The following is a 13,806-nucleotide window of genomic DNA, read 5'->3' as shown; positions in this document are numbered from 1 at the left end:
TTCTATTTACGGGCGAGACGTCAGTGATATAGGGGCACTGTGTGTGTGTGTGTGTGTGTGTGTGTGTGTGTGTGACGGAAAACAAACAAGAGCAACAACTTTAAAATCCACTTTTTTTTTAGAGGAGTAGGTAGGAAGACACCTACCGAAACGGGCGTAAGCCACTCCCGGTGAGGTATATATGGGAAGCGAGGAGGGTGCTGAAGCCCTCCAAAGACCCTTCCCATGTCCTCACTTTCCGTTTCCCTATTGTCTCATCAACACCAGAGAGTAGTTCATCATGCCCTCTAAAGACAGATCCTCTCTGCTTCCACACCACTCTACGTACACACAACATACACACCTTTTCCCAAAATTTAAAATTCAAAATGAAAGAAACACGCAATGCTCCGGAGTCCCCGCCTGGGGGGAGACCACAAATCCCCCCCAGGGAGGACTCCCCTTCTGGCTGCCTACTTGAGAGGTGTCTTGATATCTTTTGGTCACTCGGTACTTACCATTATATGATAGCAACAGTTAGCGTTTTTTCTTCTTTTTTTTTTACATTTTTTTGTTGTCCTCGAGTTGCTCTGTGCTGTAAAAAAACAACAACAACAACAATTGATAACTAAGTAATATCACTGACCTCGATGACTGTGTCAAATATTTGTTTATCAGCTCCAGTCTTTTTTTAAGGTCGAAAATAGAGTACAAAATGCAGTAGGGCGTTGTGGCACAGACTTATAATTTGCATACCAACTCGATCATTGACACTACCATCCGCAGACATAGGCCGCCATCAAGGGCAGTGTGTCCTCTACGCGGAGTGGTGTCTGCCGCGGGTCCATCATCCTCAACTTTTGCGTTCATGTATCGGGTTGCAGGCTGATGTTTGCTTATTGGAGAGTCGCTGCAGAATCCAAGCTGTTTGAGGATATGCAGGTTATGCTGTGTTAGTCCGCCATTTTCAGACCATATTCCCTGTCTGAAGGATTTTAAGACGTTACATGGGAAATAGATAGATAGATAGATGGATAGAAAGATAGAAGGGATGTGGGCTTTACGTTTAGTGTTTTGGTTTTCTCTTGGTCTGTCTCCCAAACCACAGTGGATGAAAAAATGTGTTTCTTCCTATACTCTGATTGCGGGAGATGCGTCATTGTGGGCTTTTTTTTCTCTCTGTTTGTGCCATTGAGTTGCCTCCCCGTTTGAAGAAAAAAAAAAATCACATGAGTAGTTCGGGCGATGGCATGTGGCATGTTTATTAGTTCCACGCTTCATTTCAATTGCTATTATATCAGAAAATCGACTATAGGGGCGCGGTGGTCTATCATAGTTATAGCTTCAAGCAAAGAAGTGAGGAGCCAGGGGTTTGATGCACTTTAGAGAGTTTAGCATAGGAAGTGAAGAACCAGGGTCAGACGTTCGAGCCCCAGTGCCACCTCGTGACGTCAAACATAACCTTAAAAATAACTACCACATAATTAAGAACACGCGAATAAAAGCTGTCAGGAGAAAGATGAATCAGAAGAAAAACTATTGAAAGAAAAAAAAAAATAGCTGAGGTATGAAAATGAGATATCGTCGAAAATAAGAATGTTTATATACCTGAAATTTGACTCTGCTTCACTGTGCTCCCTTCGACCTCCCTTCTCGGCTCCGTTCCTTATGACCCTTGGCAGCCAGGCATGCAGAGGACACTGTGTTCTCGGTTACCCTTTCTCCGTCCTCAGCAGCCCCACCCAACCTTCCGCGGGGCTGTTACATAAAGCTTACAGATGTCCATGGCTGTCTTACCCAATCTCATACGGCACACGCTTTGTTTGATTGCTTGTTCTTCCGCTCTACGTATTCTAATTGGTGTTTGTTAGGAAAGAAAATAGATAATGAATGAATAAATGAATACCCCAGAAAACCGAGCACAGGCATATAAATAAACTGCGTACTGGAAGAAAAGCTTTTCATAACGTAACTGTATTGACTATTTCGTTTTTATTTTTCTTCTTTTACCTCTGATATATATATATTTTTTTTACTCCCACGCTCTGATTTAAAAACGAGAGAAAATAATACCTCTTCAAATTATTTGGGATCAAAGTGTAGGAGGTTAACTCAGGTTATAAAAATCACTATAATTTAACCTTTCCTGCAATTACATTGATATAAGTAGGTCACTAGGTACGTAGTATAATTGCTGACACATCTGCTCAAATATCAGCTCATAATTACAGCACCACATATACTTTCGTTTTCGCCAATTAATCTCCTTGCTTGAATCGACTGAGCAATATTTCGTAACTCAGGACAACGAAATACCCCCCCCCCAAAAAAAAAAAAAAAAAAACCTCGGGGTGCTATATGGACTCCCCGATCGAGGTGCTGAAATTGAGTTTAGAGGGCATTGGACATTTAGCTTTAGACAATTACCTTTTAGGGTGAAATATTATCTGATAGCACAGTTAGGTCTCACATCCAGCATTGTTACAGGAAGAGCGAATTCATGAAGCATCCAGCAAAAGTTACATAGGTGACCAATTTTTTTTCTAGTTCCATAATAACAGAATTAACAATTAAGAGAAAACCCTACATGATTAGCATAATGAGAGAGAGAGAGAGAGAGAGAGAGAGAGAGAGAGAGAGAGAGAGAGAGAGAGAGAGAGAGAGAGAGAGAGAGAGAGAGAGAGAGAGAGAGAGAGAGAGAGAGAGAGAGAAATTGCAACAAGTAAGATGTAAAAAAAAAAAAAGAAAGAAAGAAAGATGAGAGAGAATGCTTAGCTTAATGAGAGAGAGAGAGAGAGAGAGAGAGAGAGAGAGAGAGAGAGAGAGAGAGAGAGAGAGAGAGAGAGAGAGAGAGAGAGAGAGAGAGAGAGAGAGAGAGATTTACATAGATTTACATAGAAAATCAGACCACACAGACCCCATGGTCCAGACTAGGTGGTCTGTCCTTAAACCTAAGTGATTTTACATTTATCAGATGGCTCCAAAACGTTGCTTTTCTACTCTAGTTAATATTAAGTTCAAGGAAGTGACGGTCCAGCTTGTTTTTAAAGGAGTCAATCGTGTTACACTGGACCACTGATAGTGGGAGCTTATTCCATTCTCGCACTACAACGTTGGTGAATAAAAATTTGGTGCAGTCTGAATTTACTTATCTACATTTGAGTTTTGTGCCATTGTTCCTCGTTCGCAAAGTGTCATCGATCATAAACAATTTTGTTCTGTCTACATTCGTGAAACCATTAAGTATTTTAAAACATTCGACCAGTTTTCCTCGGAGGCGACGTTTCTCAAGAGAGAACATGTTAAAGGTGGAAAGCCTTTCTTCGTAGGATTTGTTGCGCAAGGAAGGGATCATTTTTGTTGCTCGACGCTGAACACCTAGTTTAGCAATGTCCTTTGCATGGTGGGGAGATCAAAACTGTACCGCATATTCCAAGTAGGGTCTGACTAAACTATTGTAGAGCGGAAGTATTACATCTTTATTCTTGAATAAAAAGTTTCTTTTAATGAAGCCCAACATTCTGTTCGCTTTATTTGCTGCATCGATGCATTGATGTGAGAATTTGAGGTTTGACGCGATTTTAATCCCCAGCACTAGTGACCGGAGAGAGAGAGAGAGAGAGAGAGAGAGAGAGAGAGAGAGAGAGAGAGAATGATTATATATAGCATTATGATGAGAGAGAGAGAGAGAGAGAGAGAGAGAGAGAGAGAGAGAGAGAGAGAGAGAGAAAAGCAAAACAAACGGCTCCGAATGTGTGACTGACTGACTGATGCATGAGAAAAAAACAACAACAAAAACTCAAACCACAGCTATCACAGTGTGCAAAACGTCTCACACATAGCATATAAAACACACATTAGTACAAATTAACGCGTATATAATCTATAAACGATAAGCGGAAGTAGAGTATTTGTAGAGTAGCCATAAGCCAAGGAATCGGACGAGTAATGGACGGTGTTGGGCGGCAAGGCTAAGGAGGGAGGGGCGAGAGATAACAAGAGGAAATGGCGTTCCTGTGATAGTGAAAGCGTCCTGCAGGTGTGGGACAGGTAGAACGGAAGACTCAGCATCCTATCATGGGAACACAAGGCCCAAGAAGTCCCTAAACAACACAGGAAAAGGGAAGGAAGGAAGAGTAGCGAGTTGACACCTGTGGATGGGTTGAACTTGATTACACAGGTATGAACTACTAACGTTAAGCATTCCATCGTTATTTTCACACATTTTTTGATACTTACACTCTCTTCTCATGGTTTTCCGGGAAGTTTGAAGGTTAGTGAGTATTTTGTATGGTCGGAAGCGGAATATGGGCGTGTTAATATAACCAATCTTAACCCTTCAACATCTACACAGGTATGAACTATTAACGTTAGGCATTCCATCATTATTTTCACACATTTTTTGATACTTTCACTCTTTTCTCATGGTTTTCCGGGAAGTTTGAAGGTTAGTAAGTATTTTGTATGGTCAGAAGCGGAATATGGGCGTGTTAATATAACCAATCTTAACCCATCAACATCACAGGTATGAACTATTAATGTTTGGCATTCCATCGTTATTTTCACCAATTTTTTGATACTTTCACTCTTTTCTCATGGTTTTCCGGGATGTTTGAAGGTTAATAAGTATTTTGTAAGGTCGGAAGCGGAATATGGGCGTGTTAACAAATCTAGCCAAACCTAACATCACCTCTTAATGGGGTCAATCTTCATCTCCTGTCAGCCCCTTATCTCAGTCTAACAAAACAAAACCACCTCCTAGTGGAAAGCTCTTCCCCCATTAGGAACCATATCTGTAGGAAATAGTTACTATAAAGAGAGATTAATAGTATGATAAAATCTATCAGAAAAATAGTCAAACTCTGGAATACTATAGGGGTTAAAATAGCTAAATACTTCATTATTACCTCCATTATAGCTCTATTGCAATGATTACTTTGATGAAACATTTATGACTCAAAATATTAGTTACATGTTTAGTTAAAAATTAAAGACATTCTGGAATAGAAAAGGTTGGAACCTGTCTATATAATGCAATAATTAAGTATCAGGGATCTCTTTGGCCAGACCTGTGGAGGAAAGCAGCGATTCAATAACAAAAGCTTCAGCCATGTGATGACCTGTGAATTAGTTTTGTTTTTACATTACTTTTGTCATCAGTAAAATTACTAATATTAAATATCATCTGCTTTATGAATTTATTTTTGAAGCTAAACTGCCCATTTCCTGTGAACAATTTATTTGCCATTTTGTAGCCATGCAAGTAATAATGGTAAAGATTAGTAGAATATTGCAATGATTGGTTATGATTACTTTAAAAAAAATGCCTAAATGTTTGATTATGGTAAAACAAAAATCTGTAATTTATTGCTCTCAATTACAACTCCCTGTGCCTAATTAACACCTTGGATTTCAATAGACCCCCTGCTTGACTTGTTCAACATGTCGTTTGCCGCAGGTCACCTCCCCCCTCCGTGGAAAGCTGCATTGATCGTTCCCACCCCCAAGGGTGATGGCACCTTTCACCCTATCTCCCTGACGAGCTGTGTGTGTAAAATGTTAGAGCGGGTGATTTTGAACAGACTTCTATATAAGGTGGGGGACCAGCTCTCCCCAAACTTACATGGTTTTATGAAGGGCCGTTCCAAAAGTTACTGTTTTCTTCAGTGCCTTAGTAATCTGGATGTGAATTGTTGAGCTTTTGTGGACTTACAAGGGGCCTTTGATAGGGCCAACAAGGATGTCATAATGGAAGAACTCATTCTGAAGGGTGTCTGTGGAAGGCTCTTAAGCTGGATCAGGGACTATTTGTATGGTAGGAGGGCGCAAGTCGTCTTCCAGGGTGCTACCTCCACGGAGGAAGTGTTTGAGCTGGGCACACTGCAAGGGGGTGCCTCAGCCCCATGCTTTTCAACATTTTAATGGACAAAATTGCTCGGTGGCCCTTTCCGGGTGATACTCAGGTCATTATTTATGCGGATGACATCCTTGTGCAATGCAGTAGTCCTGCTCTTCTCAGTTTAGCTTTGCAGCAACTGTCGGCGTTGTGTGAACAAATGGGCCTTGTCATCAATGAACATAAGACGAAATTTCAAGCCAGTGGGAGGAGAGTTTCTCACCTGCCCAATGTTAATGGCACTCCTTTAGCTAGAGTTCCTACATACAAGTACTTAGGCGCCCTTGTCAGCTTCAAGAAATCTGTGCAGAGTGTCAGTCATGTTCAGGACATCTGCCTTCCTAGGTTAGCTCCTCTTAAAGTTTTGGCTAACAGGGGCCATGGAGTTGGCATCCCTGTCCTGAGGATGTTTTACCTTTCTGTCATCAGGTCCCTCATTGATTATGCTGCCCCCCGTTTTGGTTCAGTTTAGTGCGGCACAACTTCGCCCCTTGGAACTTATTCAAAATGAAGCCATGCACATCATTCTGGGCTGCCCCAGAACTGCAAAACTTGAGGTCATGAGGGCAGAACTGAATCTGCCTTGTGTTGTGGACAGAATCTGGGAAATTACTTGTCGCACCGTCAGCCGCTTGCTTCGTGCTGGTGCAGTGCCCCTTCAACAGGCACTGGTAACTCTGCACTGCGACTCCAGGGCTCCTGTTACTCCCTATCTTAGAAAAATTTATCTCTTGTTAGCAGAGATGGGTGTGTTAGAGGCGTGCTTAGGCCTAGTTTACTCCCCAGCCCAACCTGCCTGGCCTCCCTACCGTGTCAGTGTAGACATTGAAAAACTACCTTTCCCTAAACGTGATTGGCTTCCCCATGTCCTCCAGGATCACTTCATGGTCAAACTGTCCAAGTACCCCCATGTTCGGGCTGTCCATGTGTACTGTGATGGCTCTGTCGATGGCAGCAGGTTGGGCTGTGGCGTCTATATCCGTGATTACGCTTCCCTCACCCAGTACACTGACATTGAGGTTACCAGGCGGCTGCCAGGGTACCTGTCCTCGACCCGGGCTGAGCTGTATGCCGTCCTTGAGGCTCCACACTGTAGCAGCTTTGCGCGAAAATGTCTACTTGTTTGTCGATAGCCAGGCTGCATTACATGAACTTGTGTCCTCCTCCCCTACAGACTGTGATCTTGTAACTAAGTGCCTGACTGCTGTCCGTGCCCTTGAGGCCGCAGGTGCCACGGTCCACTTCACCTGGGTGCCCTCCCATGTGGGCATCCAGCTCAATGAGAAGGCAGACTGCCTTGCTCGACGTGCCCTTCAGGATGACACAGTGGACCCTGGCACTGACTATACGCTTAGCTATGTTAAGAATAAACTTAGGCATTATTCACGTGATAGCATTGCTACCCATCTCAGACACTGCTGTGACACTGGCAGCGCCAGCAGCCTCCACTATGTTAGTGTCTCCCAGCGCTGTGTTTACCCCTATGGGCGACACAATGCCCCTCAGGATGTGGTAGCAATGCGCCTTAGGCTAGGCTATAGGTACTACTGGGAGATTAGTAACTCCCCTGGTGTCTGCTGCACGCTATGTGCTAAGCCGAGGGGCCACACACTGCATCACTATGTTATGGAGTGCCCTCTCATTGCTAAGTTTAAACCACAGGACTGCTTTGACCTGCCCCAAACAATTTATTGGCTCCTGAACCATGATGTCCTCCCTGCTATCCTCAAAGAACATCCTCAGTTTGCACCAAGGTGGTGATGCAGTGTGTGGCTGCCTGAACTACTGCCGTGCTATACAAGGCTGTGATCTCTGCAGTATTCTTCTTTAAGGACTAGTATTTACTCTGTCTCTGTATTCATTCCCATCTAGTGCTTGGGCAATGTTCTCCGTCCCCACATTTTATTTTCTTATTGTCCAGGGGGAGGCCGGCAGGTACCGCCCCCCTCCCTTGTTGTGCATTCCTTCCTACCATTGTATCTTTTTAGTTTCATGGTGCTACCTACACATGTACTAATAGTTGTATAATCACACACTGTCCTGCCTGGGGGTTGGGATGGCATGTTCCTCCCTTCTCCCTTGTTGTTTACCTGCAACAATGAACTATCAATCAATCAATCTATAGTGCCATCCTGCAGAAGAATGACATTTTAAGGTCTTCTGAGAAGGGCTGTAGTAGAAGTATTTAGAGAATTTTCGTTGAAGTGTAAGCAGTATTTTCATTATGCTGCAATCTGCAAGTCATGGAGACAAAAATAAAAGACAACATGGAGAAATTTATCATAATTTACAAAGAAAGTCTTGAGCATTGGTGTTGCCAAAGTGCAGTATCATGAAGTTTATTTATTTATTTATTGTGCTACATGTAGTGCTGGTAGGCTTTCTTGAGGGGACTTACGGATGGCCCCAGCCTGTTCGTGGCACAGGCTAATTTTATTTAGAATTATTTGTAATATGTCATAATTATTTTACTTTACAATATTTTTGTATGATGTGATGTGTGCCTTAAATCTTCTCAGCTTTGACCTTTGGAAAATAAGATATTTATCTTCATGTTTTCACTTTTGATATCTGGAAGAGGATGCTTAAATAATCGTGTAAAGCTCAGAAATGTTTCTTCTTGGGATTTTGTTAGCTTTACATTTTGTATAAGTTACTTTTTTGTAATTGACTTAATTCTGTTATCTTTTCAGTCAGTGCTAAATAAAGCTAAGGATGTCACTAAGCGGTGATGAAGTAGCACAGTGCTTGCTGGAGGGCTGCCAGCTGGTCTTGAAGTCATCCCCACTTGGCCTCAGCCTTCACTGGTTGGTTACTGATGATGGAAAACGGAAGTTACATGGAACTTCATGTTTGTCTAGTGTTCAGGTAATATGTGGTCTTTTATTTTTGCTTTACTGTTTTACTTGTAATGGTCTATCATACTGCTTGGAGGCTATTAAATAGCAACATTACACACAGGTAACAACACAAGTAGGCTGACTAGGCTTACTATTTTTTCTACTTTGATTGTACTTGTGGTAAATGCAGCTAAGCTGAAGTGAGCCCAGAGTAGGGACTCCCAACCTGGGGTGCCCACATCTCCAAGGGGTTTGAGATGGAAATTTAGGAGAAGCAATTAAGAATTTGGCTTGTGCATTTCACAAAGTATTTTTGAGAGATTCTTTTGAATTTTAATCACTTTTACTGCTGACTACACAAATCCTTTCTTTATAGCATGGTGGAAGCCTCTACCCAATCTTCATGGACTCTCCAACAGAAAAGGCAGTGTTTAAATATGAAATAAATGATAGTAGCTGTAATGCTTCCAAAAGGCTCCCACAAACTGCTTTGGTAGTGAGTGACTCTAGAACAGTTCTGGCAGCTCATTGTAAGCTGCCGGGTCAGTGTGTCACACTTTGCCACATGATCCAGCCCATACTATGGACAGGAATATTAAAAGGTAAGGTATAGGATAATAAGTACAAAATAAGATGTATTGCTTTATGTATTTGACTTATTTTTGTTTAAACTTCTTCGATGAAGGATATATATTGTACTGTAGGGGGAAGAATTTGATAATCTGCAATCAGTCATAATATATGAAGTATAAGCATGCCCTATAGTCAGTTAAGAAAATGATGAAAGGTAGACATGTAAACCAGGAGGTAAAGAGGGATTAAAGAATAATATTGTTTTGCCAAACTTGACCTCTGAACACGGGCATGGAGTGAGTGACAACAAATGAGGATATCTGCGGTTGAAATGAGCCACTTCATAGCATATTTATTAACAGGATGGGATTTGTGTCTAATAAAGACTTGCGCAGATGAGATATAGATATGAAAATGAGGTTTAGATAATTGTGAATAGTGAGGGACAACTTTACATCATCATTAGTTTGGTATGAATAGTATGAAGTGAAATGCATAAAGTCATGTGTTGGAGTTACACATGGAAAGGAATAGGAAGGAGTAGGCATATTTATGTAAGAAGATTGATAACCCTGTGTGTATCTTCTAGTGTAGCCATGAGTAGTTTCAGGATGGGTTGCTAACTTTATAATAAAAAAAGCTAACGTATGTCTTATGTTGGTCTGAGAAGAGAGCTAGCAAAGTTCATACTCATATTAGAGTTGCCTGAAATTTACACTCAAAACTGCTTGAAGATACAGGTGTTTCTGGTATTTAACAGTTTGTTATTAGAAAATTCCATGCATGGTCTTTGGCAAGATATGTAAAACTGTCTTTATTGTGGGTAAAAGAGTGGTCCTCTGGGATTTTTTTTTTTTTTTAATTAAACAGTTGAGACAAGTAATTCCAGGGATTTCATCAAGAACAGAGCAGGAACTTCTAAGCTAAAGAAGATTGGAAGCAGAATGTTATCAGAGGAGAGGGGATAGCTACTGGAAAGGTTGTGATTATGATAGGTGGAAAATTATATGTTTGAAATGTCTCAAGTCAGCAGGTTTTCTCATCCACATGATTGATAAGGATTAAAAGTCAAGTACTGCAGCATCACAAGAAGTTTGTAGTAATAATTAGTTGCTAAATGCAAGGTTACATCACAACAGGTGAAACAATGAAGGAATTTTCTTTATTATCAGTAGCTTAGTGATTCAAACTTAATCATTATACTTTAATCAACTCAAGTCATGAGTCATTATGAGTTTACGTGTTATATTATATAAGATGCTAATTTCACTTAAAAATTAAGATAAAATTAGGTATTGATTATTATTGTTACTATTATTTTTTTTCAGTTGGTGATGTATCTGTAATAGTTGTTGTCAGCAAAGGAACTGCAGTAAGCTTTGGACGAAGTGAAAGCTTATATAACAGCTCAAACGATGAGATGCCATATCAAGACAGTTTAGTGTGGCATATGAAGTCTCTACCAGCAGCCCCTGTAACATGCTGTGGACAACAAAATATGTTGTTGTTTTCTGATGGAACAATGAGTTGGCTGTGTCTTGTTTCATTATCAGAGGAGGGTGAAGTTATTCTGAAGTGCAGCAAGCTATATGTTAAAGGAATCATTAAAATCAATGATGAGAAGAAAATTCATATGTTCTCTTGTGATGGAAGGAAGTACATGTGCACATGGGACACACTTAGTGGACAGAATGAAAATATGTGCTGGAAACCAGGGGATAAGGTTAAGGTAACAGAACAGCCTCACACAATCAGTGAAATGATGAAAGCAATTGAAAAATGTTCAAAAATCATAAACATGGAAGGAAAAACTATCCAAACACTAGGGTTGTATCTGAAACAGCTTAGCTTAGCCCAAAGACTTCTGACAGAGCAGAAGTGTATATTTTCTCCTACTATTAGGGTTGAGAAAAGTGTGGAAAGCAAAGACTATCTTGCTACTGTAAAGCTTAGCAAAATAAGTGCTGATATTGACTTGAGGGGTAGATGGTGGGCATTATGCATGGTTATTGATGGCATCAAAAGTAAGTCAGTGTCAAGTATGAAACTCAGAGAGGAGCAGTTGAAATCAGATATATACCAAACAATAGTCTTGCCCCCTCTTGATTTCTCCACTACTTCTGGACACATAGAGGTAGAGAGCTATCTTGTACTGCAACACTTTTCCTCATCTCAGCCAGTGTGCAGAGTTCTTGCTTGCCAAATTAAGATTGATATTTTGGACTTCTTAAGTACTGAGTGTAACCTGAGCCTGAGTCCTGAATGTAATTTCAGTACAACTGCTAAATTATTGGAGTTTGGGGCCACAAAATGTATTGATACAAAGAGCACTTCCCACCTTGGTTCAGAATCAAAGAGAGATCCATTTCCTTTCTGTAAGGTTTCACTATCATTTGTAAATACCAACAATACATTAGGATTATTACATAAGTTGTTTAATTTTGAGTCAAGAAACTCAGAAACCAGGGCAAGCACTCAGACTACACTTTGGTATAAAGATAATAGGATAGAGGTCACTTGTGCAGAGGAAGACAAAAATATATGCATCAAGCTAGAGAGTCCAAATTCCAGCATTGTGCTTTCACTAAAGACAGCCCTAGAAAGGAGAATTGAAGACCTAAAGGAACAGACTGTGTCAGTGACCTTGGGTTCATCAGTCCTGAAGGAGGCTCACCTCACACACAGACTTCTTAACTATGAAGGAAATCGTGCCACTACAGTGACTGCAGTTAGCCACCTTTACCATGCCATTTCATTGCTGTCAGCTCTCCTTCCTCATGGATAAAAGAGAACTCCATTGCTCAGACATAAAAGTGAGAAATCTAATTGACATACCTCATCTACTAACTCTGCATCCTCATAGTTGGGCATTGTTTTATTTTTTCCAATTCCTTTACACTTCCAGATGCTAGCAACACTAGGATATCCATTTTGACAATAAATTGGTACTGTAAAAAATTTCAACAATTTAAATTTCCAAAATGGTGACATTACATGCTCAAAGTTCTAATTGAATCTGAGCCAAAGATATTTTTCTTACTGTGTGTGTGTGTGTGTGTGTATGTATATATATATATATATATATATATATATATATATATATATATATATATATATATATATATATATATATATATATATATATATATATATATATATATATATATATATATATATTTTATGAAATGAATGAATGACATCCATTTGTATTATTCATAATAAGATTGTACAAAAAATGAAGTGATTTCTTCTTTCATTGAAACTTCCTGAATTTATTATATTTATTCTTTTTACAAAATCTTTTTATTCAGTAACTTAAATCACTTGATGGTTTGGATTTGACATTAAGACTGCATTCACTATCTGGTTTCTCACAGTGGCTGTCTATGGCTTGCCTAGTGGCAGTTTCATAACCAGTGAAGCCTTGTGTATATATATATATATATATATATATATATATATATATATATATATATATATATATATATATATATATATATATAGGCAACATACATTCTTTATTGCTGATTGTATATTATTGAATGGTGCACCTCAAGAAGTGAGAAAGCATTTTGAAAGGTAAGCTAAACAGCTCTATTTTCATGTAAATAGTGCAAAAAAAAAAAAAAAAAAAAAAAAAACATACATGCATACGGAGGTATTTGTGTAAAATTGTCACTAATTGAATCCGGCATCTTCTCGTGGGGGATATTAATACAGCATAGGAATGGGTCCGTCGATCGCCAGCCACCTATAACAGTAGTAGGTAGTGTCGTGGGGGTACTTCCCACTTTTAGAAAGGTATGAGAAATTGATCAATTTGGTGGAATAAATATGGTACATATTGTGAAATCAATCAATCAGTCAATGACGGCATATGCTGGGGGGCGCTTTGCCTCGCCCACCCTACGACATATTAAAATAAAGAAAACATTTTAAAGATTATGTCATGCAAGATGTTGGGAAAACATTGTATACGCTGGGTATTGTTACTTGACAAATTAAACTATTCGTTCTATTGATGGTATATTCTTAGATTGTGGTTTTACTAACATAGAAGCCATACATATAGGACATCGCGATTGGTATGCAACTTAAAAATGATCGTAGTTTATTCATTCATTCATTTATTTATTCATTCATTTATTTGCAGTAAATGAAGTAGAAAAGCAGAACTATTTTAAGGGTTAAAGGAAAAAAAAAAGTTGGCGATGCTTTTTATTGTCTTTCTTCTCTCTTTCTCCACATTTCATACAAGACATGTTCCTCCCTTCTCCCTTGTTGTTTACCTGCAACAATAAATTAACAATCAATCAATCAGAATATTATGATAAAATGCGTTGTTGTGTTCACCCTGCGGCCGTTGCAAAGAAGAGAACCAAGACCAACGTTGCCAGATTGTCGTACTCAGCCTCTTATTTTTACCAACTTCCGACCCCAAAACTGTTTCCTGGGCCCCAATAACTAGATTCATTTATATTTATCGTTAAAATAATTAATTTCTGATGTTTCTTGGCA

The 13,806-nt window shown here is 39.6% G+C and overlaps 1 protein-coding gene across 1 annotated transcript; it reads left to right on the top strand.

Moving 5' to 3' along the window:
- The first annotated feature begins 3,914 nt into the window (after nucleotides 1-3,914).
- Nucleotides 3,915-12,528, top strand: LOC126999892 (uncharacterized). The gene is made up of 4 exons (XM_050863017.1): nucleotides 3,915-4,159; nucleotides 8,569-8,743; nucleotides 9,092-9,317; nucleotides 10,617-12,528. Exons 2-4 carry the CDS (start codon nucleotides 8,591-8,593, stop codon nucleotides 12,071-12,073), a joined length of 1,836 nt encoding a protein of 611 aa, XP_050718974.1. The 5' UTR covers nucleotides 3,915-4,159; nucleotides 8,569-8,590; the 3' UTR covers nucleotides 12,074-12,528.
- Nucleotides 12,529-13,806: the final 1,278 nt, after the last annotated feature.

Source organism: Eriocheir sinensis, chromosome 17 (genome assembly GCF_024679095.1).
Source record: "Eriocheir sinensis breed Jianghai 21 chromosome 17, ASM2467909v1, whole genome shotgun sequence".
NCBI lineage: Eukaryota > Metazoa > Arthropoda > Malacostraca > Decapoda > Varunidae > Eriocheir > Eriocheir sinensis.
The sequence above is the reverse complement of the archived record's forward strand: the minus strand, read 5'-3'. Positions and strand labels throughout refer to the sequence as shown.